The 22,554-nt window shown below is 57.1% G+C and overlaps 11 protein-coding genes across 11 annotated transcripts; 7 read left to right on the top strand and 4 right to left on the bottom strand.

Moving 5' to 3' along the window:
• CDEST_03071 (Putative RNA cap guanine-N2 methyltransferase) lies at positions 1 to 1,024 on the bottom strand. The gene is made up of 2 exons (XM_062919230.1): positions 757 to 1,024; positions 1 to 678 (listed from the first exon to the last, which is right to left on the bottom strand). The coding sequence occupies exons 1-2, from the start codon at positions 837 to 839 to the stop codon at positions 3 to 5; spliced, it is 759 nt and encodes a 252-aa protein (XP_062775281.1). The 5' UTR covers positions 840 to 1,024; the 3' UTR covers positions 1 to 2.
• A 171-nt stretch (positions 1,025 to 1,195) lies between these two features.
• Positions 1,196 to 2,580, top strand: CDEST_03070 (Putative GRASP-type PDZ domain, PDZ superfamily protein). The gene is made up of 2 exons (XM_062919229.1): positions 1,196 to 1,537; positions 1,635 to 2,580. The coding sequence occupies exons 1-2, from the start codon at positions 1,370 to 1,372 to the stop codon at positions 2,577 to 2,579; spliced, it is 1,113 nt and encodes a 370-aa protein (XP_062775280.1). The 5' UTR covers positions 1,196 to 1,369; the 3' UTR covers position 2,580.
• Position 2,581: 1 nt separating this feature from the next.
• On the bottom strand, positions 2,582 to 3,897 carry CDEST_03069 (uncharacterized protein). The gene is made up of 4 exons (XM_062919228.1): positions 3,418 to 3,897; positions 3,201 to 3,258; positions 3,076 to 3,139; positions 2,582 to 3,013 (listed from the first exon to the last, which is right to left on the bottom strand). Exons 1-4 carry the CDS (start codon positions 3,742 to 3,744, stop codon positions 2,947 to 2,949), a joined length of 516 nt encoding a protein of 171 aa, XP_062775279.1. The 5' UTR covers positions 3,745 to 3,897; the 3' UTR covers positions 2,582 to 2,946.
• A 208-nt stretch (positions 3,898 to 4,105) lies between these two features.
• On the top strand, positions 4,106 to 5,130 carry CDEST_03068 (Putative TMEM14 family protein). The gene is made up of 3 exons (XM_062919227.1): positions 4,106 to 4,296; positions 4,365 to 4,488; positions 4,587 to 5,130. The coding sequence occupies exons 1-3, from the start codon at positions 4,294 to 4,296 to the stop codon at positions 4,778 to 4,780; spliced, it is 321 nt and encodes a 106-aa protein (XP_062775278.1). The 5' UTR covers positions 4,106 to 4,293; the 3' UTR covers positions 4,781 to 5,130.
• A 1-nt stretch (position 5,131) lies between these two features.
• On the bottom strand, positions 5,132 to 5,703 carry CDEST_03067 (Putative cytochrome c oxidase biogenesis protein Cmc1). The gene is made up of 2 exons (XM_062919226.1): positions 5,519 to 5,703; positions 5,132 to 5,416 (listed from the first exon to the last, which is right to left on the bottom strand). Exons 1-2 carry the CDS (start codon positions 5,550 to 5,552, stop codon positions 5,199 to 5,201), a joined length of 252 nt encoding a protein of 83 aa, XP_062775277.1. The 5' UTR covers positions 5,553 to 5,703; the 3' UTR covers positions 5,132 to 5,198.
• Positions 5,704 to 5,848: 145 nt separating this feature from the next.
• CDEST_03066 (Putative prefoldin beta) lies at positions 5,849 to 7,261 on the top strand. Its single transcript, XM_062919225.1, has 4 exons — positions 5,849 to 6,027; positions 6,173 to 6,263; positions 6,467 to 6,659; positions 6,751 to 7,261. Exons 1-4 carry the CDS (start codon positions 5,991 to 5,993, stop codon positions 6,781 to 6,783), a joined length of 354 nt encoding a protein of 117 aa, XP_062775276.1. The 5' UTR covers positions 5,849 to 5,990; the 3' UTR covers positions 6,784 to 7,261.
• Positions 7,262 to 11,037: 3,776 nt separating this feature from the next.
• Positions 11,038 to 12,752, top strand: CDEST_03065 (Putative transcription factor, NFYB/HAP3, transcription factor CBF/NF-Y/archaeal histone). Its single transcript, XM_062919224.1, has 4 exons — positions 11,038 to 11,204; positions 11,564 to 11,674; positions 11,750 to 11,877; positions 11,969 to 12,752. The coding sequence occupies exons 1-4, from the start codon at positions 11,048 to 11,050 to the stop codon at positions 12,182 to 12,184; spliced, it is 612 nt and encodes a 203-aa protein (XP_062775275.1). The 5' UTR covers positions 11,038 to 11,047; the 3' UTR covers positions 12,185 to 12,752.
• A 674-nt stretch (positions 12,753 to 13,426) lies between these two features.
• CDEST_03064 (Putative RNA polymerase I specific transcription initiation factor RRN3) lies at positions 13,427 to 15,496 on the top strand (the record flags this gene model as incomplete). The annotated part of the gene is made up of 1 exon (XM_062919223.1): positions 13,427 to 15,496. The coding sequence occupies one exon, from the start codon at positions 13,427 to 13,429 to the stop codon at positions 15,494 to 15,496; it is 2,070 nt and encodes a 689-aa protein (XP_062775274.1).
• A 732-nt stretch (positions 15,497 to 16,228) lies between these two features.
• CDEST_03063 (uncharacterized protein) lies at positions 16,229 to 16,972 on the top strand. The gene has a single exon (XM_062919222.1). It carries the CDS (start codon positions 16,468 to 16,470, stop codon positions 16,927 to 16,929), a length of 462 nt encoding a protein of 153 aa, XP_062775273.1. The 5' UTR covers positions 16,229 to 16,467; the 3' UTR covers positions 16,930 to 16,972.
• An 80-nt stretch (positions 16,973 to 17,052) lies between these two features.
• CDEST_03062 (uncharacterized protein) lies at positions 17,053 to 19,343 on the top strand. The gene is made up of 2 exons (XM_062919221.1): positions 17,053 to 18,492; positions 18,552 to 19,343. Exons 1-2 carry the CDS (start codon positions 17,939 to 17,941, stop codon positions 19,087 to 19,089), a joined length of 1,092 nt encoding a protein of 363 aa, XP_062775272.1. The 5' UTR covers positions 17,053 to 17,938; the 3' UTR covers positions 19,090 to 19,343.
• Positions 19,344 to 19,948: 605 nt separating this feature from the next.
• On the bottom strand, positions 19,949 to 22,119 carry CDEST_03061 (Putative RTA-like protein). Its single transcript, XM_062919220.1, has 2 exons — positions 21,337 to 22,119; positions 19,949 to 21,279 (listed from the first exon to the last, which is right to left on the bottom strand). The coding sequence occupies exons 1-2, from the start codon at positions 21,654 to 21,656 to the stop codon at positions 20,550 to 20,552; spliced, it is 1,050 nt and encodes a 349-aa protein (XP_062775271.1). The 5' UTR covers positions 21,657 to 22,119; the 3' UTR covers positions 19,949 to 20,549.
• Between the last annotated feature and the right edge of the window lie 435 nt (positions 22,120 to 22,554).

Raw genomic sequence — 22,554 nt, 5'->3', positions numbered from 1 at the left:
TCTTATTGAGACTTCAGCGTTGGTGGACTTAGCGTCCCTGGTATAAATGCCACCATGGCCTTGCTTGCGCCCTCCATGCAGTACTGCACTACCTCGAGCTTCTCCCCTTCCGGGGCTAGTTTTGCAATCTGTCTCAGGTCGCTTGTCCTGGGCAGATACAGCGCGTGGTCCATGGGCTTACACGCGTCGTGCAGCTGCTGCAAGGTATACGGCTCCATCTGGCTAAGGTCAAAGATCTCGGCGGTGCTGTAGCCGGGCCCGCCCCAGGGCGGAGATGCGAAGACAACGGTCTCGGCCATGTCGACCCTCAGCTCCTCCGCCAGGTCGTCGGGGGCGTCGCGAAGCTTGGCGAGGTACTCAAAGCAGTCGCCGTGGATCCAAGTGATGTACTCGCCGACCTCGTACAGCTCGGCGTTGTGCTGGGCGCAGGCGAGGGTAGCAGCGTCGCGCTCGACGGAGATGACGCGATCCCAGCGGGCTGAGAGGGCGAAGGCGATGGTGTTGCCGCCAGCGCCGCCGAACATGTCAATGAGGACGCGCTTGGAGGCGTCAGTGTGATACATCTCGTCGGCGACCTTGTTGGCGAGGGGTTCCGGCGTCACGCCGAACCAGGCGTCGTCGGTGAGGCGAACGCCCTCGTCGTACCAGGAGAAGATGGAATAGCGCTGAGAGAAGTATCTGGCGGGGGGTGTCAATTGCCGAGGGGCCAACTATGAGGTCGGATGAGAGGGGGTCGGAGGGGAGCGGATGACTTACTTTTGAAGGTCCCAAGGCACTTCTGCCTTGGATTTGTAGTGGTGGCACTCATCCGTCAGGGGGAGTCTGGTAGCGGCCTTCATCTTGGGGATGGTAATGCATGAAGCGCGAGACTTATTTGTACAAGGTTTACTTGTGAGCACAAAGATTAAGATGCTACATATGCGTTTTCTCCAGTTGTGTGGCCGGTTCGGGTAAGACAGCGTCACATTTTAGGGGTGCCGTTAAGAGCGTGCGTTGATACCCGGCCCAGGAGGATGAAAATGAGCATGAGCGAGGCTGGAAGGATAAACCAACGGTCGAGCTAAAAGAAAAAAACGATGGGGTCCACTCTAGCGTCCCACTAATGCGGGAAGAAGCTTGGACCCTCATGCAAGGCTGACGGGTCAGGTACCTTTAGAATGACAGCTTGCTCCAAGGGCCCAAAGGGGATAGACGACTATGTGGAAACGCACCCAGTGACAGCTTCGAAGCACACCACCCACCGTGACAAGAATATTCGACGCTTTTCCGAGCTTCATAACACCGAAAGGTCTCTCCAAAAAAAGAACAAAAAGGTCGATACCATACTAGACAACAACAAAGCCCGGTTCCAGTGCTGAACGCGCCCGCCATGTTCAACGCGCTGAACCGCTTCATGTCCCGCCTGGACGGGCAGCAACCGACCCATCAGAACAACAACCAGGGGTCCTTCGGCTTCCAGGTCCTGCGGAACACCAACCTCGAACTTAACATCGAACCGTGGTTCGACTTCATCATCGGCATCAACGGCCGTCCTATCGTACGTGACCACCTACCCAACCCCCGCCCTCCAACCCTCCCCTCCCTTCCTTCTTCCAGCCCGAACCGTTTCCAAGACTAATACGACACCGCGACAGGACAACCCTGACCCTCGCCTCTTCGCCCAGGAAGTCCGCAACTGCGCGGGTGGCACGCTCTCCCTCGGGCTCTGGTCCGCAAAGGGCCAGCGCACGCGCGAGCTGCACGCCCAGGTGCCCCACGACACGGCCTCGCTCGGCCTCTCGCTGCAGTGGACACCGCTCGCTGTCGCCGCCAACATCTGGCATGTCCTCGACGTCGCCGCCAACTCCCCCGCCGACGGCGCCGGCCTTCTGCCGTACGGTGACTACATCCTCGGCAGCCCCGAAGGCGCCTTGCACGGCGAGGGCGGGCTCAGCGAGCTCGTCGAGGACCACATCGGCCGGCCGCTGCGGCTGTACGTCTACAACAACGAGTACGACGTTACGCGCGAGGTGACGATCCAGCCTAGCCGCGAGTGGGGCGGCGAGGGCGCCCTCGGCTGCGTACTGGGGTACGGCGCGCTGCACCGCCTGCCGGCGCCGCTGAACGAGCCGGTACATGCGCCGGGGGAGATGATGTTTGACGGCGAGAAGGACCCGGCCGCCGCGCTTTATGGGGCTTCTGCTGTTGGTGCCGGTGGCTTGGGGAGCGATACGCATCAACAGGACCTGTTCGTGCCGGCTGCCGCTGCCGGTGTAGGCGCGGGCCCGCTGCCGTCAGGGGGCGACTTTTTGGTGCCCGCGCAGATGGTCGACGCGAGCGGGGCCCCGCCGCCGCCACCGCCGGCGGGTACGGCGACGACGAGGAAGAAGAAGGAGAGGCATCACGGTGGGAACAACTTCATGGACGACTATTTCAAGGAGGAGGAGAAGAAGAGCAGGGAGGCCGACAACGCGCCGAGCGGGAGGGGGACGCCGGTCGCGCCGCCTCCGAAGACGGGAGGTCCGCCGCCGCCGCCGAGGGCAGGGTCGGCGGGGCCACCGAAGGAGGAGCAGCAGGCTGCCGCTCCGGAAGCCGAGTGATGCGCGGGGAAATGGCTGGCGTTCGGGGAAAAAGACACGGTTTATAGAGCTAGAACCTTTTTTGGAGTCCCTCGGTATCATGGATGATTCCCTGAATTGCACTTTTCTTCTTTCTTCCTTTCTTCCCTCCAGACATCTTCCCGTGCTTGCTCTGTGGATGCAAGCGCCTGCTTGTGTAATGTACATTGGCCTGGTTTGTCTCGCATGCTCATGATGCTGCCCATGCGGTGTTTGGTGGTGCGGCTTCCGTGCTGTACCGAGTTTGTCTATATCCCTCCGCATCGTGCTCGAATCTTGACTCGGGAAAACCCATCCACTTTTCTTTTCTTTTCACCGTTGTCTGTCTACAACCCCTGATTTTGGAAACTTAGTTTATGAAGTTGACGCAGAAGAAGTGGAGGATCAAGCTGCATGCGACGTAGTCGGCAAACGCTCTGCGATTTTACGTTAGCTTCGTTAGGATATATGAGATTCAGAGATTCGGGACGGAAAGTACCTCTCGGGTGATACGGAAGGAAAATCGGACTTGTTGGCCTCGGTGGTCTGGATGCGCAAGGAAGCTGGGAAGCCTGCTGTTAGCCATCGGAAGAGGGAGTGGGAGTGCCGTCCCAATCGACTTACCAGTGAGGACGAATTGGCCGACGGTAGCAGAGAAACCAGAGAGGAAGGCGTTGAAGGGCTGTTTTACAACAACATTAGCAATCGTTCAGACGTAGATATATTCCCGACTCGTCTGCCAGAGTCCGATCCTTCGCAGCCTCCCTTCAGGGCAAAACTACCGCCCTGCGAAACGCTCCAATCCTCCAGAAAGAACTCGAGGAAGCATTCGTAGACGTACAAAGTTGCCAGCGATGACGCAGTACAGAAACTGCAGCGCCCCGACGACGACAAGGAAGGCCATAAAGGCGTCAATCAGCTTCGTGCGCTGCGGCGTGTTGTTGACGTAGTGGTTGTAGAGGTTGGCGAGGACCCGGTCCCAGTTCTGGGCGCCGGAGGCGACGCCCTTGGGGGTCATGGTGATGGGGCCGGCCTTGGGCTGCGAGGTCATGGTGCCCGGTATCGCGGCGGCGGCGGTCGGTCCCGCGGGCGAGGAGGGGAGTTGCTGGGCGTGGTCGGCGGAGGCAGCGGCGGCCTTCTGGGAGGAGGCGGTGCGTTTGGGTGCCATTGTGGGGAGTGGGTTATTATTTCAGGGCGGTCGCGACGGTGGTGTGGTTTTGGCGGGTTTGGAGGATTGGAGGATTAGAGGGTGGTGGTGGACGACCGAAAGTTGAAGGTTGAAAGGCGCTCAAGATGGTCTCCAGGATGCTGCGCGGGCCAATGCTTGCTGCGTGGTGCTTGGGAGCTGGGGAGCTCTGGAGGACACGAAAGCTTGAAGCCACAGGCCCCGTCAGGTGATGTGTGGCTGGTGATGGCTCGACCTTCGCAATCCGCCAAGCCACAAATCCGGGGTAGCAGCGTCCCTGCTTTTCTAGGTCTCTGTGGTTCAGGTATAAGAATCGTGATTAGTCATACGCTGGAATGGATGAGATCATTCAGCTGTCTGTCGCCTTTCTTTGGTGGGTTGTCGAGCTGAAGCTTGGACTTCCCGAGGCACCGAACCGATCTTACATCTACTGTGATCTTCCACATACTTTTGAGCTCAACTGTCACCAATTGCAATTCTAAACAAACACATTTGGCTCTCTTTTCAGCTTACTTCACAACAAATCTCAAAATGGTATACTAGCACAGCCTGATTCGCTGTCACCAGCCGGACATGAAGCTGACAGTAACACCTTTGCGCAGTCTTCAGACCTGTCCATCCCCTCCTTCGTCCTGGGCGCATTGACTGCCGGCGGCGGCATCGCCGGCTACGCCCGTACTGGCTCCCTGCCGTCCATCATTGCTGGCGTCAGCGTCGGTCTTCTTTGTACGTAGCAATTTCTATTATTCTATGTCTTCTTCCACCCTGTCCTGCCGCACCCATGTGTGGACATTGAAATTGGCCACGACTGATACACGGCTCAGACGGCCTCGGCGGCTACCGCATCCAGAACCGCGAGTCTTTCGGCGTCGAGCTCAGTCTCCTCGCCTCGGCCGTCCTTGGTGGCTCCTCTATCCCCCGCGCCATCCGCCTCCGCAAGCCCGTGCCCATCCTGCTCAGCGTCCTGTCCGTCTTTGGCCTGTTCACCTTTGGCAGCGAGTTCCGTCGCACCTTGTAAAGGGTGACTGGGTGTTGAAAGGTGGGGGCGACTGTGCGACTCTTTGGCGAGATGTACGTTACTGTAGCATCAGCCTAATACAGGACAAAAGAATTTGACCAAATTTGAAAAAAAGTGATGTTTTGTCTTTCCGCGTATGCCGGGCGCCGATTCGATTGCCCCATGATATGGTACATTATCCGCCGTTGCCTCGTAGGGCGCCTCCCCCAGCCAACTGAATCGCTTGTACATGTCTTTCCTTAAAATCCTGTTTCCCGTCCTCGTCGTCTTCCGAGTTTGATAAAGCTGTGAGTGTTCGTGGTATTAATACAATGTCGAGTCGACGCCCCCGTCGCATTGGATGCGACTTTGGGGGCTCCGGCGACGAGGGTTTTCCGGGTTCGATCGATCGAAACGGGTGAATAAAGTCGTCCGCATTTTAGTCAAGGCCGAGCGACTTGTTAATCTCCTTTATCCGGTTCTCCCGCTCCTCGCGCTTCGCCCTCGCGGCGGCCCTGTTCGCCTCAGTGCGCCTCGCGCGCGCGCCGCGGAGGCACTCGCTGACCTTGTCCTTTGCGCCGTTGCACCCGCCGAGGGACTTGAAGAGGAAGCCCTTGGCGTGGCACTCTTCGAGGGCGACCATGATGTCTTCGCACTCTGTTTCAAACGGGGATGTTAGTACCCGTGTTTGCGGATCCAAGGGGAGCCAGCGGCCCGATCATGCGCAAGTGCCGGTTGGAGTGGGAGGGTGACTCTGACCGAAGTTGTCCTTGGTGTGCAGATGGGGATGCATCTTGAGTCGGAACTGTATGTGTGGGCTTTGTGGGAAGTGTACAATCGCAGGTCGTAGGAAATATTTGCCTCGGCGTCTGGGCGTGATGTTGCAGAGGCGCAAAAAGATTCCGGGGTTCAAAGGGTCAGAATGCACCGCGAGGGATTGGATGGGACCACTTGGTGGGGAGAGAGAAAGCGGCCGGGGCTTTGCTTTGCGCTGGACGGGGGGGGGCAGTTACGGTGGCCGGTCGCCCTCGGCGCGGCAAAAGCTCGGACCACTAGGCGAGACACCTTCTAGAACTTCTATCTGCTGTTGGTCACTGCTCGCACGCAGGGCATTTCCTCTGGCGCCTTGTCCCTCACTTGAGTTGGCCCGTCTTGACCTTTCTTGCGACTTCATCAAGCTCCATCAAAACGTTCCTCTCAACTCGACTTCGACTCAAGATTCGCACCCACGATGTCGGCCCAAGTAGCGAACCAGCGGAAACAGCAAGGTCAGTTCTCGCACAGGAAAGAACGGGCGACGGGGGCAAAGAGTTTTGACGCCTCACGGAATCAAATCAACCCCGCCATCCCTCTCTCTCTCCCTCACACACATACACATTCACACACACAATGCATAAACTAAACTGTCTTCAGATCTGCAAACGCAGTATGGCATTTACAAGAACACCTTGCAGCAGATTGCTCAGAAGATCGGCGACGTCGAGCAAGAAGCCGAGGAACACAAGTGAGTCCTTGCCCTTTTGTCTTCGAGACTCGTCGTCTCTCTCCCCCTCCTCAGTCGCCAACACCGGATTTACCTCCGAACTTCCCTGTGCCAACTTATTCCTCACACCGCTCTTATACCACCCTTCAAAACTTAAAGTTGATGAACCCCACACACCGCTCATTGTGATATCTTTACTGACCGGGACATCATCATCTGAACAGGCTCGTGCTGGAGACGTTGCAGCCGCTGTCGGATGATCGCAAGTGTTTCCGCCTGATTAACGGGGTACTGATGGAGCAGACGGTCAAGGACGTCATGCCTGCCCTAACGACAAACTCGGAAGGTCTGAAGAAGGTCCTTGAGGATCTCGTCAAGCAGTACAAGGCCAAGCAGGAAGAGTTGGAGAAATGGAAGGTCAGTGACATGGGCTAGTCCCTCCTATCCCCATCGTAAACGTCATACACGTCATTGGAAGACCACTTTGCTGAAGATATTGAAACTGCAGAAGAAGAACAATGTCCAAGTCGTCCAGAACTAAGGTGGGGAAGACCGGTTCTCAGATATGGACTTGATGGAGGGAACCTGGCCTTGCGCCTGGTCTCGTGTCCTTGATGACGCTCTTCTCAGGTTTGTCTTTTGACCGCGGAGCCCACACCGTGTCGTATCGGGCAGCGAGGAGCATGGAAGATTTCTCGCTGTTTCCCCAGTACCTAGTGGAAGGGCATTCCCACGCGTCTGTTTGGGGAGTGAAATGAGACATTCGAGGACGTCACTGCAACTTCGGTGATGTGAAAACGAGGCGACGTCGCATATACCCGTGGACGATGGAGCACAAACAGACAGACAACTCAGCAATGCGCCTGGCAATAAAGGCCTTGCTGATGGTGTAGTGTTAGTGATAGCAATGCGTTGTCCGGCGCCATATGCGTAGCAATGCAAGACGCAATAGATGCCGGCGGCAACAACCTTTCAGTGCCCGACAGGATCGCACTGCGAAGTAGTCAGATCAACACACCACACAAAGAGCCATGGCAGCCTTGGGAGGTTCAGATGGCTGGCTGAGAAAGCCCCAATTGACGAGGCGAGCTCACTGGCTGCTTCTCATGCGGCCTGACGAAAAGGTGTAAGCGTTGGGGGCTACCACCTCCAAAGTGCCTCTCTGGACCATCAGACGGCTATACACGGGCCCATTCCGTCTCTCACTCGGGAGAGGAGGAGCACGCGCGACGGAGGCGGACCGGCCGATCCGGCCGATGATCGATTGGTGGCCGTCAAGACATCAGCTGCTCGCTCTCCTGCGTGCGCCGATCGATTCTTATATCGATGAACGAAAACGAGCATGTCCGGTTCATGTTTGCAGATATGTGAAACGCAATAGCTGCGATGGGGCGACTGATACCTGTACCCAACTGATTCTACAGCTGTGATATCACGCGCAGTTGAGCCACCGCCACTGATGCCCGACGATCGAGGTGCCGTCGGCACCTTGGCTGTGGTCAGTCACGGGCTAGACGTGGAGAGAGATGGAGGCATTCCACACTCCATACCCGCCTCGCCGACTCCCGTGGTTTCTCTAGTCGCATGCATGCTATACGAAGAAGTACGAAATCATTCTTGGTATGTGGGCTGGCGGCACCATGGGCTGCCTAATGCGACCCGAGTCGCGGATAAGATAGTTGGAGTACTTGCTGACGTGCTGCATGGCGCCCAGCGCCTCGTGTGATGTTGGAAATCTGTCATATTCAGGGCGATACTGCAATTGGCAGCGGCATCTCGAGGGCTTTGGTTTTCATGACGATGATGTCGGGCATCCGTTATCTGGGGGCCACCGGCAAGACCAGACCGGTGCATCTCGGCGAGGTTGTCGTCGATCAGGATCAGGAGGGAGAAGATGTGCCTCTGAGTTGTCAATGTCTTCCAGGGGGTAAGGGAAGCGCAGCCAACACATGCAACCCTTACGCCGGTGATATGAAATCACCCGCAACAGCGACGGAGTCCCGAAAAGCGTACCCCTCCCGCCACGAGGAGTAAGTGAGAAGGAGGGGTAGGGACCGCATCATCCGGACCAGGGTCGTGCAAAAGCGAGAGAAAATGGTCGGCGGCGCATGGGATCCGGTTGTATTCTTGATGCGGCAAGCGTCGTCCAATCCGAGCCCAGCCCAATAATAGGGTTATTGGCTCCCGACAGAAGGAAAGGAGCCCAACCGTGATGAGAAACAGCCTGGATGCAGGGTCAGAGAGGTGCCATGTATGTAAGGCGATGGGCCGCCGACTGGTGACCGGCGCATGCTCTCGAGACATTGGCAGAATTTCTCCGCATTTTCGCTGGCGGCAATGGCTGTTCGAAGGACGACTGACGCTTCCCGGGGTATATTGTGCCAATCACAGGAACGAAAAGTTGCCTGACAATGTCTCATTGGCCTAAGAAGCTTGGCTTGGCCTTGTTGACGGGCAGCCTCGTGTCCGAGAAGACACTTGAAAAGGCAAGTGGCTTCGCGGGCCAACCGAGGCGCATGCTTCGGCCCAAGCAAGTCGTCATTTGAAGCGCTTGGTTGTTGGGCTGCTGCTGCTGCTGCCGCTGCCGCTACCATCAGCCTTCTTGTGCCTGACAAAGCGGGCTTAGTAGGTTGGGGGCGATGTCGAGACGGACAGGTGACAGGTTTGACGGCTTGTTTACTCCAGACGGGCCATTGTCAAATCAAGCGGCTTAGTCGCCCTCCCACTCGGCCCTGTCGCGACGACTGACGAGCTGTCCAAAGTGCCAAAAGTCGCACGGCTGAGAACGACATCGAGGGAGCTGGCTGAATGTGTCCGAGTGCATTACTTCGTCAACAACGCCCGTTCGGCGTGACGGAGCTATCAGGCGATCGCCGTCCATCTTCCGCTATTTCACCCCCATCAGCGTCTGCAGAATCGATTCTCAAATCCCCCGTCTGGTTTCGTCGATTGTGCCACTTGCGCTGCTTGGCGTCCGCCATGCGCCGGTGAAAGGCAAGGTAGTTGTGCTTGCTACCCTCCTCCGAGCTGAATTAGTGGCTTCGTGCAGCTCACACCGCTCATACAAGGAGGGGCATGGGAGGGATGGCCAGAGCCCGTGTTGATACCGTACAGCATGAATGCATGCAATGACACATCAAACTCTACCGGGCGGAGGGAACGGAACAGGCGCTGTAGAAGTAAAAATGAACCAGAAGAAGAAGCCCTGTCTGTCTTGTCTCCCTCCTGTCACATCAACAATCCCATCGAGTGTCGTCAGTGTAGGAACGTTGAGCGTTTTGTCTTCTCGGCGCTCTCGCAGTCTAACGGATTAGCAGGGAAGGAACAGAAGTTTATCTGAAGCCCGAACCGACGGCTAATGGACATCCGAGCGCGCGAAAATGGAGAATGCGAAAGACATGTCGTAGGTTCGGTTCAGAGCGCATCTCTTCATTCACGTGTGCTAGGGAAGCGGATCGGATGATGGGGGGAGGGGGTGGGCGTTGGAGGTACCGAGCTAAATCCTGGAAGCTGACAGGTACTTCGGAGCCCCACGGTGAAACACTTGCTGACGAGGTACCGACCCCGTTATCGATAACCCGGTTGGTGGACGGCGCGACTTTGAGGGACTTTGACCTTGTTATTGTGCTTTAATGCGCCAGCTTCTTGTTGACCGCACCTTCTTTGCCCACTTTCCCTCCATTTCTCTCTTTTGCACCAACCCCACGTTTCTTGCAGCCATCAACAAGTACAGGTGCATCCTCCAGACAAGGCGCATTGTTAGGCACTATTGCGACCTCGATCGAAACAACTGGTAAGTGAATTCGGGCAGGCCCTTGTCGACGGCACTTGGTATGGCTCGCGCCCCTCTTCGTGTTCCCCCCCTTCCGTCCATACACGTTCGCGCGCACGCGCGTTGAGTGTGTCTACACTGCTCTATGGTCCTCTCCCAAGCCCCAGTACCGCTTCCTGTTTCTCCCCCTCGCTCGCCCTCTCTCCCTGTCCCGTTAGGGCCAAGCGAAGCTTTCTCTGACGCGCCTCTGCAGCTGTTACCTCTCGATTCCCCTATCACGGCTTTCCCGTCCAACCGACCGGTGTGTAACCACGGGTTGACTATTTGCGCTCCCAAAGCTCGCCCGAAGTCTCCCAGACCTGCTCGTCCGTACTGTGCCAGAACCGGCTGCCCACGCCTCCTTGACGCAGCACTCCGCAGCTCTGCCGAGAAGCACGCAACAAGTACATCCATCGTACATCCATCCGCCTCGGGGCTACCTGATTCGACCTGAACTGCCCTCACCCACCCCCATCGCGACTCGCAAACTTCCTTCTGCCTTCTATCCTGAACAGGTCAACCCGCGCCGAGCATCGAGCACCAACCCGAAGGAGCGCGCATACCCACAGCTGCAACAGGGCGATCAAGAAGCACCTTGCCCAAGTCGACGCTACCCTCTCCTTGGACTAGAGGTTGGCCATTTCTGTGGGACCCGCAAACGCAGCCACCTTCTTCCCGCTTTTTTCCCAGTCTCGGTCCCAACTCTACTCGGGCAAGGGCATCATACAGGCCACCCCAGGAAGATCCGTCATAGCCTGAAGTCAAGACAGGGCCTGCCAGGGGATCGCGAGTAAAAAGCAATCCATCACAGGACAAGCCGAGTAGCCCAGGGCAGGATTAACGCACACTCCTGCAGCTAAGCCGCGAAACTTGCAAGCCCTACGGACCTGCAACGTGTCAGGGACACATCATCCTAAGCCCGTCGCCGTGTGTGCGAGCTGCAAGAGCCCAAGCAAGATACAAGAACGCCAGCAGCCGCTGCAGGTAGCCAAATATGTCGGACTCCCCCCAATCTCCTCCCAAGGATGTCGACCAAGGTGTACAATCACCGGAAGAGGAACAAATGAACGAGCCTCAAGACCCACAGTCCGGTGGACTCACCTATGAGTTCGAGGTCAAGGAGCAGGACCGCTGGTTGCCCATAGCCAATGGTAAGCCGGACCTCCTTTCCTTCGCGACGACGAGACGACGACGATGATGATTTGGACCGCTGCTCTGTGCGCTTTGGCCATTCTTATGACGGCGACGTTTGGGGTCTGGGATTGGCTTGCCTGTCTGCCTGCTTGCTTGCTTGCTTGCTCGCATCTCTGCTCGCCATTCGCTTTTCCTGCCGCTCACTGCTGTCGTCCCTGGCCAGTTGGATCTGTCTACAGAAGAAGCTGGCGGTTACAGCGTCTCTTCTAGTTGTCGATGTCTCACGATTCGTCACCGCAGTCGCCAGAAGCAGTCGGTGCTTCTGGCGGAGAGAAATATGATGAACTCGACGCTAATATACGTAACTTTGCTCCAGTGGCCCGCATCATGAAGAACGCTCTCCCGGAAAACGCCAAAATCGCCAAGGAGGCCAAGGAGTGCATGCAAGAGTGTGTGAGCGAGTTCATCTCGTTCATCACGAGTGAAGGTACGCCCTTTCTACCGCAGCCGGTCCCACAGATTAAGGGGCAACTTTACAGCTCAGAGACCTAACCTATCATAGCCTCGGAGAAGTGCCACCAGGAGAAGCGAAAGACGGTGAACGGAGAAGACATTCTATTCGCCATGACGTCTCTGGGATTCGAGAACTATGCAGAGGCCCTCAAGATCTACCTCTCTAAGTACCGGGAAGTACGTACAATCCAATGCCGTCAGTTCACGGCGATGAACTCGTTACATTACCATTATTGATATTGCGAATGGTCCTAACTGACGAGCGTAGCAGCAATCCCAATCGAACAGAGGTGAGGGAGCGCACCGCCCAGGCAGCAGTGGCTACGGCGCCAACCCTCCAACGGGAGCCGGAAGCTTCCAAGCCGAGCCTCAGAACAACGTCCTCGGAGCTCAGCAGGGAGACGGAAGTGCCGACGCTCAGGGTTACATGTACGGCGCGCAAACCGGTCACAACGGCACTGGCGGCGCCGACGGCTACCAGTAGTCTGCCCAGCCACTCAATTGCTGGTGTGGGTATGCGTGGGCGAAAACCTTTCTCGGCATATACCTACGTACTGGTCGCGGCTTCACGAAGCCGACGCCCGAGTAAAGTCGGTGTCTGTCACAGGCTGACGTTTGTATAAGTACGAGGATTAATACCTCTTGAAGAATTTGGTAGGGCAGGACATATACGGTTGTACATGAAGGTCCCAGGAATCTCAGGTTTGGTGGAAAGGGGAGCAGAGGTGGTTACCTAAAAGTGTAGGCTGGAAGGGTTGTTGTATTTCCTTCTCTTTGACTCGCTGTCTATTCGATAGATTCCCTTCTATTATGGCGTTGCGATTCAGTCAAGCCATGCCGGGCCCAGAAGCGGTCACCAGGCATTGGCAAAGAGCAGATAGCAAAGCATCGAAGCTTTGTGGAGCGGGCCCGGACCGTATATCCATAGCACAGGTAGCTACAGCACTTTAGATGGCTTCTAATCCCAGTTTTGTCGCGCAAACTCTCGACATCCCAGTGCACATGGTGAAGTCGGCGGCGTGGCTGATGAACGGCAATTCGTTGATACTCATGGCCTTCGATAAGCAGCATTAGTACGCTGAACGACCTTTAATGAGAAGAGGACATCGGCCTAACCGCCATACACTCACTCCCTTACCTTAGTAGTTAGTTAGGTACCCTAGCATCTTGGCCGCCACCTGGATAAGTTGGATTTTGTTCTGACCAATTGGTGCACGGTCCAGGACCACTTCAGGGGGTTTAAGTGCGAGATGCTAGAAGTTAGAACCACCCAAGTACTGAGTATAGAGGAAGGAGCCCCCGTGCCCCCTCCCCCCCTCAGGCTGAAGTGGGCCATCCTCTCTCGAGGCACGTGCGCAACCCCTCCAGTCTCAAAATTTTCCCCGGCAGCAGCCAGGCCACCACTGCAAAGATGCCCACTCGCCTTAGAAAAAAGTATCGGCAAGGCATCACCGCCCATACTTGAAACTTTCCCAGGCAACTGCGACCAACCGCAACCCGCCCTACGAAATAATCCGGCCAGCCACATAACGACATCTCCAACGCAATTAATCTCTCGCGGACAAGGGAAGAGAAAGAGACATGCATGGTATCTTTTTCTGCAGACCCTTGCGCAACACACAATAGCCAGACGTCCAGTCTCGATCTGAAATCCAACTCCCAAGCGCCGACACAGTACAGATCAAAGACCGTTGGCCACCACACGCGACCATCCATCTCCATCCCCATGCGACCCTTTACACCCATTTCCAGACACCGGTCTGGTCCGCCACCGAGAACGGCGACGCCCATCAAAAGCATTCTGCGGCAAACGTCTACAGTCCTTGGCCGAAGGAAAGCCGACGAAATCGACTTTGATGCAGCCGACCCGCCTTCCAGCCCGACCAAAAGGCGGAAGGTCCTCATAAACGAAATGAACAACCGCGTCTTCGAATTCGGCAACCGGTCGATGGACGAAGTGAACTCGGAAGTCCGGAAAGCGCTGGAGGAGCATCTGATGGGGGAGGACGAGGATTACGACATGCTCAAGGAGATTTTCGCTAATGACAAGCAGCGGTACCTGCCGCCCGTCGCCGGGGAGGACGAAGACACCCTCAAACCCCAGGAGCTCAAGGGCTACGTGCTGGCGCTGACCAGCTGCGTCCCGCTGCTGAAGAACAAGGCCTGCAATGGTCTTGTGAGGACGGTGCTGCAGGTCTCATGGCTGGGTCGAGACGAGGACTTCTTCAAAGTGTACATCCAGTTCCTGGCCGCCCTGGTCAGCGCCCAGGGCTCCTACCTGACGCACGTGCTGTCCATGATCGTCGAGAAGTTCTCCCAGTCCAGACTTTCGGAATGGACCGTTGCCGACTTTCCTTCCGTCAGTCGTGCGACGATGCGTGAGCGGCTACACACCGGCCTGCAGTACATCCTTCAAATGTTCCCCGCCGCGACGCCCGTTCTCCGCAACCTGATCGACACCAAGTTCCCGTTCGACGACGACCCTAAGAGGATGTTTGTCGCTTACGTTAACAACCTCCTGAGGCTCAAGGAATACGCCGGGGAGTTGGATCTCGAGATCGTCGACGTGCTGCTGTCGCGGCTGGTCAAGATCGACGTGCAGATGCAGACGGACCTCGACGACCTCGACGATGACCTCACGGCGTCAGTTGCGTACGCGCTTGGACAGTCGCTAGGCAACGACTCTTGGGAAGGCGACGAAGACGCTTCGGACGAGGACAGCGATGACGAGTCGGTCGACAGCGACGATTCAGATTTCGACGACAAGGAGGAGAAGATCCGGGTTGTCAAGGGCAACGTTGAGAAGCTGGACGCCATCCTCGACACCCTGTTCGAACACTATACTCCTCTATTCGAGAACCCCGACTCGGACCAGGCGTGGGAACGGTACGCGTTGCTCGTGCAGTCTTTTGGAAAGATTGTGCTGCCGACATACAAGTCCCGCCATACCCAATTCCTACTCTTTCACTTTGGCCAGATGTCGGCGCGGCTCCGAGACACCTTTGTCGGCAGCCTGATGCACATATTCGGCTCGCAGAACCGACCAAGCTTTGTCCGGCAGGCGGCGGCGACGTACCTGGCCGGGTTCATGGCGAGAGGCGCCCACGTGCCGTCCGATCTGGTGCGCACAGTTTTCGCCCTTTTGCTCAAGCAGATGCAGATCTACCGCCTCAAGCACGACCCGGACGCCCGTGGACCGGATCTGAGACGGCACCAGATTTACTACGCGCAAGTGCAGGCTGCCCTTTACATGTTTTGCTTCCGGTGGCGCGACCTGATTGTATCCACGCCCGAGTTTGTCGACCGAGATGACCCCGCGTCCTACCTGGGCCACGAGCTGGAGTGGATGCAAGGGATGAGAGAAGAGCTCTCGGCGAGCGTCTACTGCAAGATGAACCCTCTCAAGATCTGCGCACCGGCAATTGTCGAAGAGTTTGCGACACTGGCGCACAAGCTCGGCCTAATGTATATCTTCCCGCGTGTGGAGGAGAATAAGCGGATCAGACTGTCGCAGTTCGTGTCGGACACATACGGCATGGGCGGCGCACTCAGAGATACGGGCTCCGGAGCACAGGACGAGGAGGCGTACCAGCTCGACCCCTACTTTCCCTTTGACCCCTATCAGCTGCCCGTCAGCAAGCGGTGGGTGCAAGACGACTACGTGCACTACCAGGCTGTTCCGGGTCTCAACATGACGGCCGACGACGACAGCGACGAGGACGAGGAGGAACACATCCCTGAGACGGATGTCGAGGAAGATACGGCCACCGCCAGCGAGGACGAGGATGACGACTGAAGGGTGGAAAAAAAGTAAAGGGCAAAATGCATTAACACGGCGTTGGGCGGACACCAAAAATCAACAGCGAAATCTGGGCCAATTTGGCATTAAGGATATGATTCCCGCAAGGCGTTGGGCGTGACGGGGAAAAAAAGATTCTGAATTATGCTGTAGGAACAAAACATGATGGAGGAGGATGATGTCGAAGAAGCAGTTTTTCCAGTTGAAGTCCCTTCCTTCTAGGCTGCGAGGAAAGTTTCCAGTGCAGCTGTCGTCGCAGCCATATCTCTTCTTATATTGCACAATGGGGGAAGACATGAACATTTTCATAGAGACTCTGGCACGTGTCAACCGCCCTTGTGTCAATCTCGCGTTGTCGATTCTCAATGCGGAATGGAAACAAGTTTTCCAGTTGTCTTACAACAAATTTGAGAAGAATTAGTTGTTGAATTTCGAGTGGCATCTCAATTATTGCGGTTGCAGTTGCACCGAGTATGTGGTATTTTTGTAGGTAAGTACAAGTCAACCGTCGGAATATGGTTTGTCCAGTGGGAGCCTACGGTCCCCTCCAAAAAAAGGAGCCCCAAGGAGCCCCCCCTCAAAGGACACTGAGGGCCAGCCGGCATTCCCTGAATTGTCTAGCCGCCCGTGAGGAGCGTGAAGGGGGGGGGGGGGGGGGGGGGGGGGGGGTCCTACCTACCTAGTTAGGCAGAAAAGAAAGAGAGGGGAAACCGGATGGGAATTTGGAATTCGCCCATCTCTATTTTTTCTCAAGGCCAGCACAACCAGGAGAAACCCCTCATTCGACTCTTCCCCGCCCGTTCTTTTCCCACAACAACGGTGACATTGCAATCCCAAGGTGGCGCGAGTGGGCACGCGACCTCTCATCCGCACGTCACCTCCATTGTCTCTACATCGGTCAATCGACGGCCACCATCGTGGATCCAATCCTCCCATCACGGGCGGACTTTCGTTGAGGTGAAGCGGGCATGGCAGACCACCGTGCGGCTTCGGCGTTGGCGGGGGAGGGGGTTGGGCAGCAACAGCAGCAGCAATATCATGAGCATCAGCATCAGCGACCGCAACAACCGGGCAAGGAAAGTGGCAGCGGCGACAGCCGACCATCCTTCACGGGGTACTGGAGAGAGGAGCAGGTGAACGAAAGGGCGGGGAGGGTGCAGTTCGTGAACGAGGGGCCGCCGCCACCGCCTCGCCAGCTACAACATCAACCATCTGTCTCGTCGTCGTCGTTATCGCCGTCATCGGCCATGGAACCTGGGGATACGGCGGCCGAGGGCGATCAAGAGCGGCAGGGTTCGTGTGAGTCTTCGATGGTTTCCTATTTAACCTTTTTTCAATTTTTATTTTTTTTCATCTTACCTTGTTGTCATCGATGCCACGTGGTCGCATTCGTCCCGTCCATCGGGCCATCCCGTCCATCCCCCTCTTGAGCGTTCTACCGTTGCCCACCCACCTTCTGGGCGCATATGCACTACTTACCCATCTCGGCTATTATGATTCCATACATCTTCACATTGCTTGCTTTTCTTCCCCCCCTGCAATCGTGTGGGTGGTTCCCCCGATCGACAAGTGTCCACTGTGTGCCCGTGTTCTCGCCTCCCCCCGCCAGGGTCCTCTTGATTCCAAAGTGGGAAACTCCATCGAACCAGCAATGATGTTCTCGGAGCGTGTGGCCCACCGAGCCTATCCACATGTCTCTCATTTTAAGGCAAACCATACCTGGCGTGGGAAGGAGGTAGGAGACATGCCCGATTTGGCAGTGGGGTGTGGTGCGAATGATTGATTCCTCATCACTGCACGATGCCTTACCCGCACCGCTAGGTCCAAGTTGGTGTGGTGCCGATTAGGTGTCATGGGCTGAGACTGGTTTCGTTTGTGGGCGCTCGGGCGATGGGACGAACAGGATGGCGGCGGTCCCTTCGTCCCTGCGTTTCCCCCCGGTCATGATTGCAACGTCTTTTTCCCGGTTGTTTGGTGATCCTTTCGGTGCGGCACACACACCGCTGGTCTTGGACTTCCATGGCTGATGAAGCTAGACGTGGCTTGGCTTATGGAATCAGTCTACCTCTGTCCGGCTCCCCACAGACTTTGATTCCACGTCAACAGTGTGTCCACAGATTTGCGCACCCTACTGTCCATGACAGCTATAATACCCATCTCCCTTTTGTTTGCTTTCAAGCTCCTGCCTGATCTCTTCTTTACATATCACTTCTCACGCACTTTTTTTTAAATAAAAAAAAAGAAAAGGCCAGCATCTCAGCTGACACGGACCGCGCGCGACTAACACCATTCCCAGCTGAGTCCGCCGCACCTAACCTCACAACCGCGGAAAAGGCCAAGCTCCGGCGCCAGCAAGTCCGCAGGGCGCAGATCCAGCACCGCACGCGCAAGGCGAACTACATCAAGCAGCTCGAGCTTGACGTTTGCCGCTTCAGAGACATGATCGCCGTCGCCGAAAAGGAGGTCTTCGCTTTCCGCGCCGAGAACAAAGGCATGCGCGACGCACTGTCGGCCAGGGGTCTCAGAGTGCCTGGTGAGTTGAAGGGCAAGGAGGTCGTGGTCCACGAAGTCCCAATTCCGGAGCCTGTGGTTGAGCAGAGAGTGGACACGATGCAGCCGAGAGTGCTGCAGCAGCAGCAGAAACAGCAGCAAGACCGTTCTCAGGCTCCGGACCAGAATCAAGCTTCGCGGCACGTGGTGACACAGCCCGCTCTACAGCAACAGCTCCCGATCGCGCACCCAGAACCGCAGGTAACCCCTCAACCTCAGCCTACCGACGACTACAACTATGACTACGACTACGATCCCTACCCGCCGGTCGACCTTTTCGCAGACATCGACATGGGGGAGGTTACCGTCACCATGCGCAAGGACGACGCCCTCGGCACCCCATGCTTCCAGATCGCCTCGTCGTCGCCGGCCGTTGTGCATTCGTCGACGCCGGACCATCTCACTCCGGAACAGGAGATAACCGCCATAAATCTTATTCTTGCGTGAGTGCCCATTATTACCCCCCTCCCCCCTCGACCATCATGTCTGACTGGCGACACAGAATGGAACACATTTGCTGGAATCACTTCCACCCCCGCCAGTTCCCCGCCCATGCCGACCCTTGCAGCGCCGGCTCGGGCCACACCATGATGGCCTCCACCATGTGCATGTCGAGCGCACCCGCCCGCGTCTACCGCACCATCCGCCGGCGCGAGGCAGAGACAACGGCGCACACATGGCGCGCCGACACGGGCGCCGGCTCGGCGCTGTCGCTCAAGTCGTTGCTGGCGCTCGCCAAGACGCTGAACCCTGGCGACATCGAGCTGACGCCCGTGCAGGCGTGGTTCGAGCTCGCGGCGCGGTACGGCGCGGCGGCGCTGATGCGCGGGGACGTCATCGATACGCTCAAGCGCGAGTTCTGCGGCGTCGTCGACTGCATTCACTTTGGCGCCATCATCGAGCGCGATGCGTTCGAGAGCGTCGTGGCGAGGGTCATGGAGCAGGTCGGCGTGCAGGAGCTTGAGTGGGCGATGGATGTTGATGATAACGGGGAGGTCTGTGGCGGGATAGTTTCTGGCGCGCAGGGGATCACCGCTTGAGTTTTGTCTGGCTGGAAGTGTCGATGATCTGGAAGTTGGAGGAGGGGGCAGAAGAGTTTGTATGGACGCATAGTAGGGATGCCTTTCATGGGGGCAAATGGGTGTAGTTTCCGACGAAGCCGAGGACACAGCATGAATCACGATGACACGATTGACGCGGGACGGAGAACCATGGGCATAACTAGACGGAGGATATAGGTCGGATCGATTCGTATCATATTAAATCAACCTATACATACAAGAGGGCATCACGCAGAGAACGTTTACGCTTGCGTCGGAGAGGCATTTACAAAGTCTGTCAGTCTACTCCAGAACATATTTCCAGGGCCGTCTAGGCACAGAATCAGACCCGGTGAAGCCTGACAACCATGTCAACGCAGAGAAACCGCCCCCCTTCCTTCGCCTGTTAGCTACAAATACAAAAAGCACCTATTCTCTGTAAAACCCCGGGAGGTGACGTTGAAAGCGAGGTGTAAGCGTAAGCCGCATCCTCCGTGATTGGCCGCGCGCTCCACGCTAGTCAGGGGGTGTGACATGTCCTGGTGTGGAGATGCATGTGGAATCGCTATGTGGAATCAATCGTTTTGACTCCGCCAATATGCATGCATGCATGCATATGTGCATCTGCATATACCCCACATTTTGCTTCTTGCACGTCGATCTTTTCCTGGAATCCTTGCTTCTTCTTCGTTCCTTCTCACCGTACCTGCCTGTGGGTTGTATCATGCCGGAGGGCCGATATAAGGAAGACGTGGCAGTCGCCATCTGAGCAGGCATCTGGTCCGAGGGGAGGGGGGGTCATGCCGGCTGAATTGTCGCATGCTTCCTTTTTTTCTTTTCTTTTTTTTTGTTGTGATCCTCGACTAATTACTTTTTTAATTATTTCACTTCCCCTATGCATTTTTGCTCCAGATTACTTAGCGGAGGATATACTCCGTAAAGGAAGCCCTGTCTGTGTTTGAGGGGTGGCTTGATAACACCAGTTGCAGCAGCCTGGGTTTTACCGTTGGCTTGACTAACACGCCAAACCCCATCCCCCTCCTCCCCTACCCATGCACAATGAGATTGAACAGTAGTGCTTGTAGAGACGCCTGACAGACCACGCTTAAGAAAAGCACCTGGTCAAGTAGCCCTACGTCGCTGTGGTTGGCGCTCGTCAAGGTCAAATAGATGGTGATGGTATTTTACAATGTGTAAACAAAGAGCCAGCCTCTCCCATTCAAAAGGGCTATTGTGACAGTCAGAATCACCAGATAGCATAGGTAGGCTCATGGTTCTGTCACATTTAACGACGCTGTTTGAGACAGACCAGTCCGCAGAGTGCTGAAGCAGGGGCAATGCACTCCAAGCGAAGCCCGGAAAGGGCTACACTCAAATACGCCCATCGCGGGCAAGCCATGATATGGAGGACCGATCAGAAACAATAATATTACGCACGCAGATCTAGTGGGTATCGTCTTTCAAACACGCTCAAATCTCGACAGCCGCTCCTCCTCCTCGTGGTGCCTCTGGTACACCTTGCTCAGCTCCTCCAGGTCCCGCTCGTGCTCCGCGCCGCGCAAGGCGCCGCCCACGCCGTCGATGCCGACGAACGGCTCCGCCTCGATCCGCGAGACCATCTTGCCGTCCCGCAGGAACAGCGCCGGGTGGCACCCGACGACCACCGTTAGCGCGTACGCTACGAGGAACCCCTCCAGCCCGACGAAGAGGCCCTCGCCGCCGCCCGTCGCGAGCGGGCCCCGGAACCCCTCGGCGTGCTCGGCGACGCGGAAGCACATGCGCCCGAAGAGGACGACCATGGCGGAGGGGACGGCGGTGGCGAAGATGCGGAAGCGGCGCGTCAAGGGCACGTAGCCGACGTCGCGGTGGAACGTCGTGTAGCCGTGCCGGCGGTGAGAGCGGGCGGCGCGGAGGAGTACGGAGGCGAGGAGGAGGCCCGCCGCGACCAGGGTCGCGAGCTGGACTGCCAGGCCGGCGAGGACGATTTTGGCGCCCGCGTCGTCGGGGGCGTACGAGTCGCCCGGGCCGAGGGTATAAGGGACGTTCCGGAACCCGACGGCGAGACCGGCGACTTGAAGGAGGAGGGCGAGGGCGTCCAGCGGGAGCAGGATGACGGTGTAGAGCTCAGGCCTGACGAGGGAGTGCTCCGTGCCGAGAATTCGGACCATCGGGGCGAGGCAGACGTAGATGCTGCGAAGCGGGGTTTAGTATTTCACAGAGATGGCCAGTCTGGGTATGGGAACGCACCTCGAAGTGATGAAGACCGGGGCGATGGTCAGGAGCGCCCGGCTCTGCATGAGAGGGTAGACGGCCCAGGGGTCGCTCCAGCCAGCCATGCGGCCGACCCAGCCGAGCAGCTCGAGCACGCAGGCAAGGGTGGCGACGACGCAGAAGGGCGCCGTGGCGGTGTGCCGGCGCGCCGACCGGGCGGCGACGGCGCCGTTGACGACGAGGCAGGCCGCCGGGACGGTCGCGAAGACGGCGCTGGCGACTAGCGCGGGGCGGAAGCCGTACGGGCTCTCGGATACGTCGCACGTCGACGGTGTGCAGGGTGGTGATGGGTCCATGTCGGCGATGGTCCTGCTTCGGACTGAGGAGTGTGGCGGTGAGGGAGAGAGAGGAAGATGGATGGTTCAAGGTGCGATGCGGTCAGGTTCGGACATCAGGGTGAGCACCAGAGTAGGACGATGCTCAACAGATAGATCACATAAGTCAAGAGGCGAGCTTGGTGATGTGACACGGCAGAGTCCTTCGTTCGCCGTCTTTTCGAAAGGGAGCGATGGCGCCCCATGGTTATATGTTTCACAACAAACAACGCCTTGTTACGTCGCTCGGTTGTTTAACTCTGCCTGCTTTGCAAAAAGGTAACCAATCCGTGGCTCCTCTCCCCCGGCAAGAGTGCGGATGGGGAGTCGGGGCTGATGTTGTGGCCGTGTCTTGATCCTGGGCCCCGGGCCCCCGGCCGGGCTCCCGCTGTCTATGTTTAGAAACGGCGGTCGGTGGTGGTGAGGTTGGCAGGTCTGTTTTCTTTGGGTGGGGAGGGCAGGAGGAAGTGGCAGTGCTCTTCGCCGGTACCGCGCGGAAAAGCGGGGTCACGGCCGGGGAGAAAGGTTAGTGCTGTTCAACACTGTAGTACTGTAATGTTTAGGCACCCGCAACTGGGTTATAGCGGGGCTGTTTTAGTGAGCATTTCATATCCCAAATCCAATCTTTTGTTTTAGGCTTCTTTTCCAAATGCTTGAAGTGGCATCCCCCCCCCCCCGCCTCCTCCTCCCCAGCTTTAAGCTTACTGGACCACGTTGTTGCTAGGTTTATTCTTTGTTTCTCTGTCTTTCCAATCCTTGCGAGCATGTCGACGGCTGCCTGCTGCGGCGTCGTGGCGCTTTGCCGCGCTTCTCGTCCAACACTAGGCCGACATAGCCCCCTTCTGAACGCATGTGTCTTTGCACTGCATTTCCAACCCAC

The sequence above is a fragment of the Colletotrichum destructivum genome, chromosome 2 (genome assembly GCF_034447905.1).
Source record: "Colletotrichum destructivum chromosome 2, complete sequence".
Taxonomy (NCBI): Eukaryota; Fungi; Ascomycota; class Sordariomycetes; order Glomerellales; family Glomerellaceae; genus Colletotrichum; species Colletotrichum destructivum.
Note: the sequence above shows the minus strand (reverse complement) of the source record. Positions and strands in the feature narration are given on the sequence as shown.

Coding starts and splice junctions, on each gene's coding strand:
- CDEST_03071 (XM_062919230.1), bottom strand. CDS start 839: ATGAAGGCCGCTACCAGACTCCCCCTGACGGATGAGTGCCACCACTAC. Junction 679..756: donor GTGCCTTGGGACCTTCAAAA/GTAAGTCATCCG, acceptor ACCCCCCGCCAG/ATACTTCTCTCAGCGCTATT.
- CDEST_03070 (XM_062919229.1), top strand. CDS start 1,370: ATGTTCAACGCGCTGAACCGCTTCATGTCCCGCCTGGACGGGCAGCAA. Junction 1,538..1,634: donor GCATCAACGGCCGTCCTATC/GTACGTGACCAC, acceptor ACACCGCGACAG/GACAACCCTGACCCTCGCCT.
- CDEST_03069 (XM_062919228.1), bottom strand. CDS start 3,744: ATGGCACCCAAACGCACCGCCTCCTCCCAGAAGGCCGCCGCTGCCTCC. Junction 3,259..3,417: donor GCGTCATCGCTGGCAACTTT/GTACGTCTACGA, acceptor GTTGTAAAACAG/CCCTTCAACGCCTTCCTCTC. Junction 3,140..3,200: donor CGGCCAATTCGTCCTCACTG/GTAAGTCGATTG, acceptor CAGGCTTCCCAG/CTTCCTTGCGCATCCAGACC.
- CDEST_03068 (XM_062919227.1), top strand. Junction 4,489..4,586: donor CGTCAGCGTCGGTCTTCTTT/GTACGTAGCAAT, acceptor TACACGGCTCAG/ACGGCCTCGGCGGCTACCGC.
- CDEST_03067 (XM_062919226.1), bottom strand. CDS start 5,552: ATGCATCCCCATCTGCACACCAAGGACAACTTCG. Junction 5,417..5,518: donor GCACACCAAGGACAACTTCG/GTCAGAGTCACC, acceptor CGTTTGAAACAG/AGTGCGAAGACATCATGGTC.
- CDEST_03066 (XM_062919225.1), top strand. CDS start 5,991: ATGTCGGCCCAAGTAGCGAACCAGCGGAAACAGCAAG. Junction 6,264..6,466: donor CAAGAAGCCGAGGAACACAA/GTGAGTCCTTGC, acceptor TCATCTGAACAG/GCTCGTGCTGGAGACGTTGC. Junction 6,660..6,750: donor AAGAGTTGGAGAAATGGAAG/GTCAGTGACATG, acceptor TTGAAACTGCAG/AAGAAGAACAATGTCCAAGT.
- CDEST_03065 (XM_062919224.1), top strand. CDS start 11,048: ATGTCGGACTCCCCCCAATCTCCTCCCAAGGATGTCGACCAAGGTGTA. Junction 11,205..11,563: donor CTGGTTGCCCATAGCCAATG/GTAAGCCGGACC, acceptor ACTTTGCTCCAG/TGGCCCGCATCATGAAGAAC. Junction 11,675..11,749: donor CTCGTTCATCACGAGTGAAG/GTACGCCCTTTC, acceptor AACCTATCATAG/CCTCGGAGAAGTGCCACCAG.
- CDEST_03063 (XM_062919222.1), top strand. CDS start 16,468: ATGGCAGACCACCGTGCGGCTTCGGCGTTGGCGGGGGAGGGGGTTGGG.
- CDEST_03062 (XM_062919221.1), top strand. CDS start 17,939: ATGATCGCCGTCGCCGAAAAGGAGGTCTTCGCTTTCCGCGCCGAGAAC. Junction 18,493..18,551: donor GCCATAAATCTTATTCTTGC/GTGAGTGCCCAT, acceptor CTGGCGACACAG/AATGGAACACATTTGCTGGA.
- CDEST_03061 (XM_062919220.1), bottom strand. CDS start 21,656: ATGGACCCATCACCACCCTGCACACCGTCGACGTGCGACGTATCCGAG. Junction 21,280..21,336: donor CCGGTCTTCATCACTTCGAG/GTGCGTTCCCAT, acceptor CCCGCTTCGCAG/CATCTACGTCTGCCTCGCCC.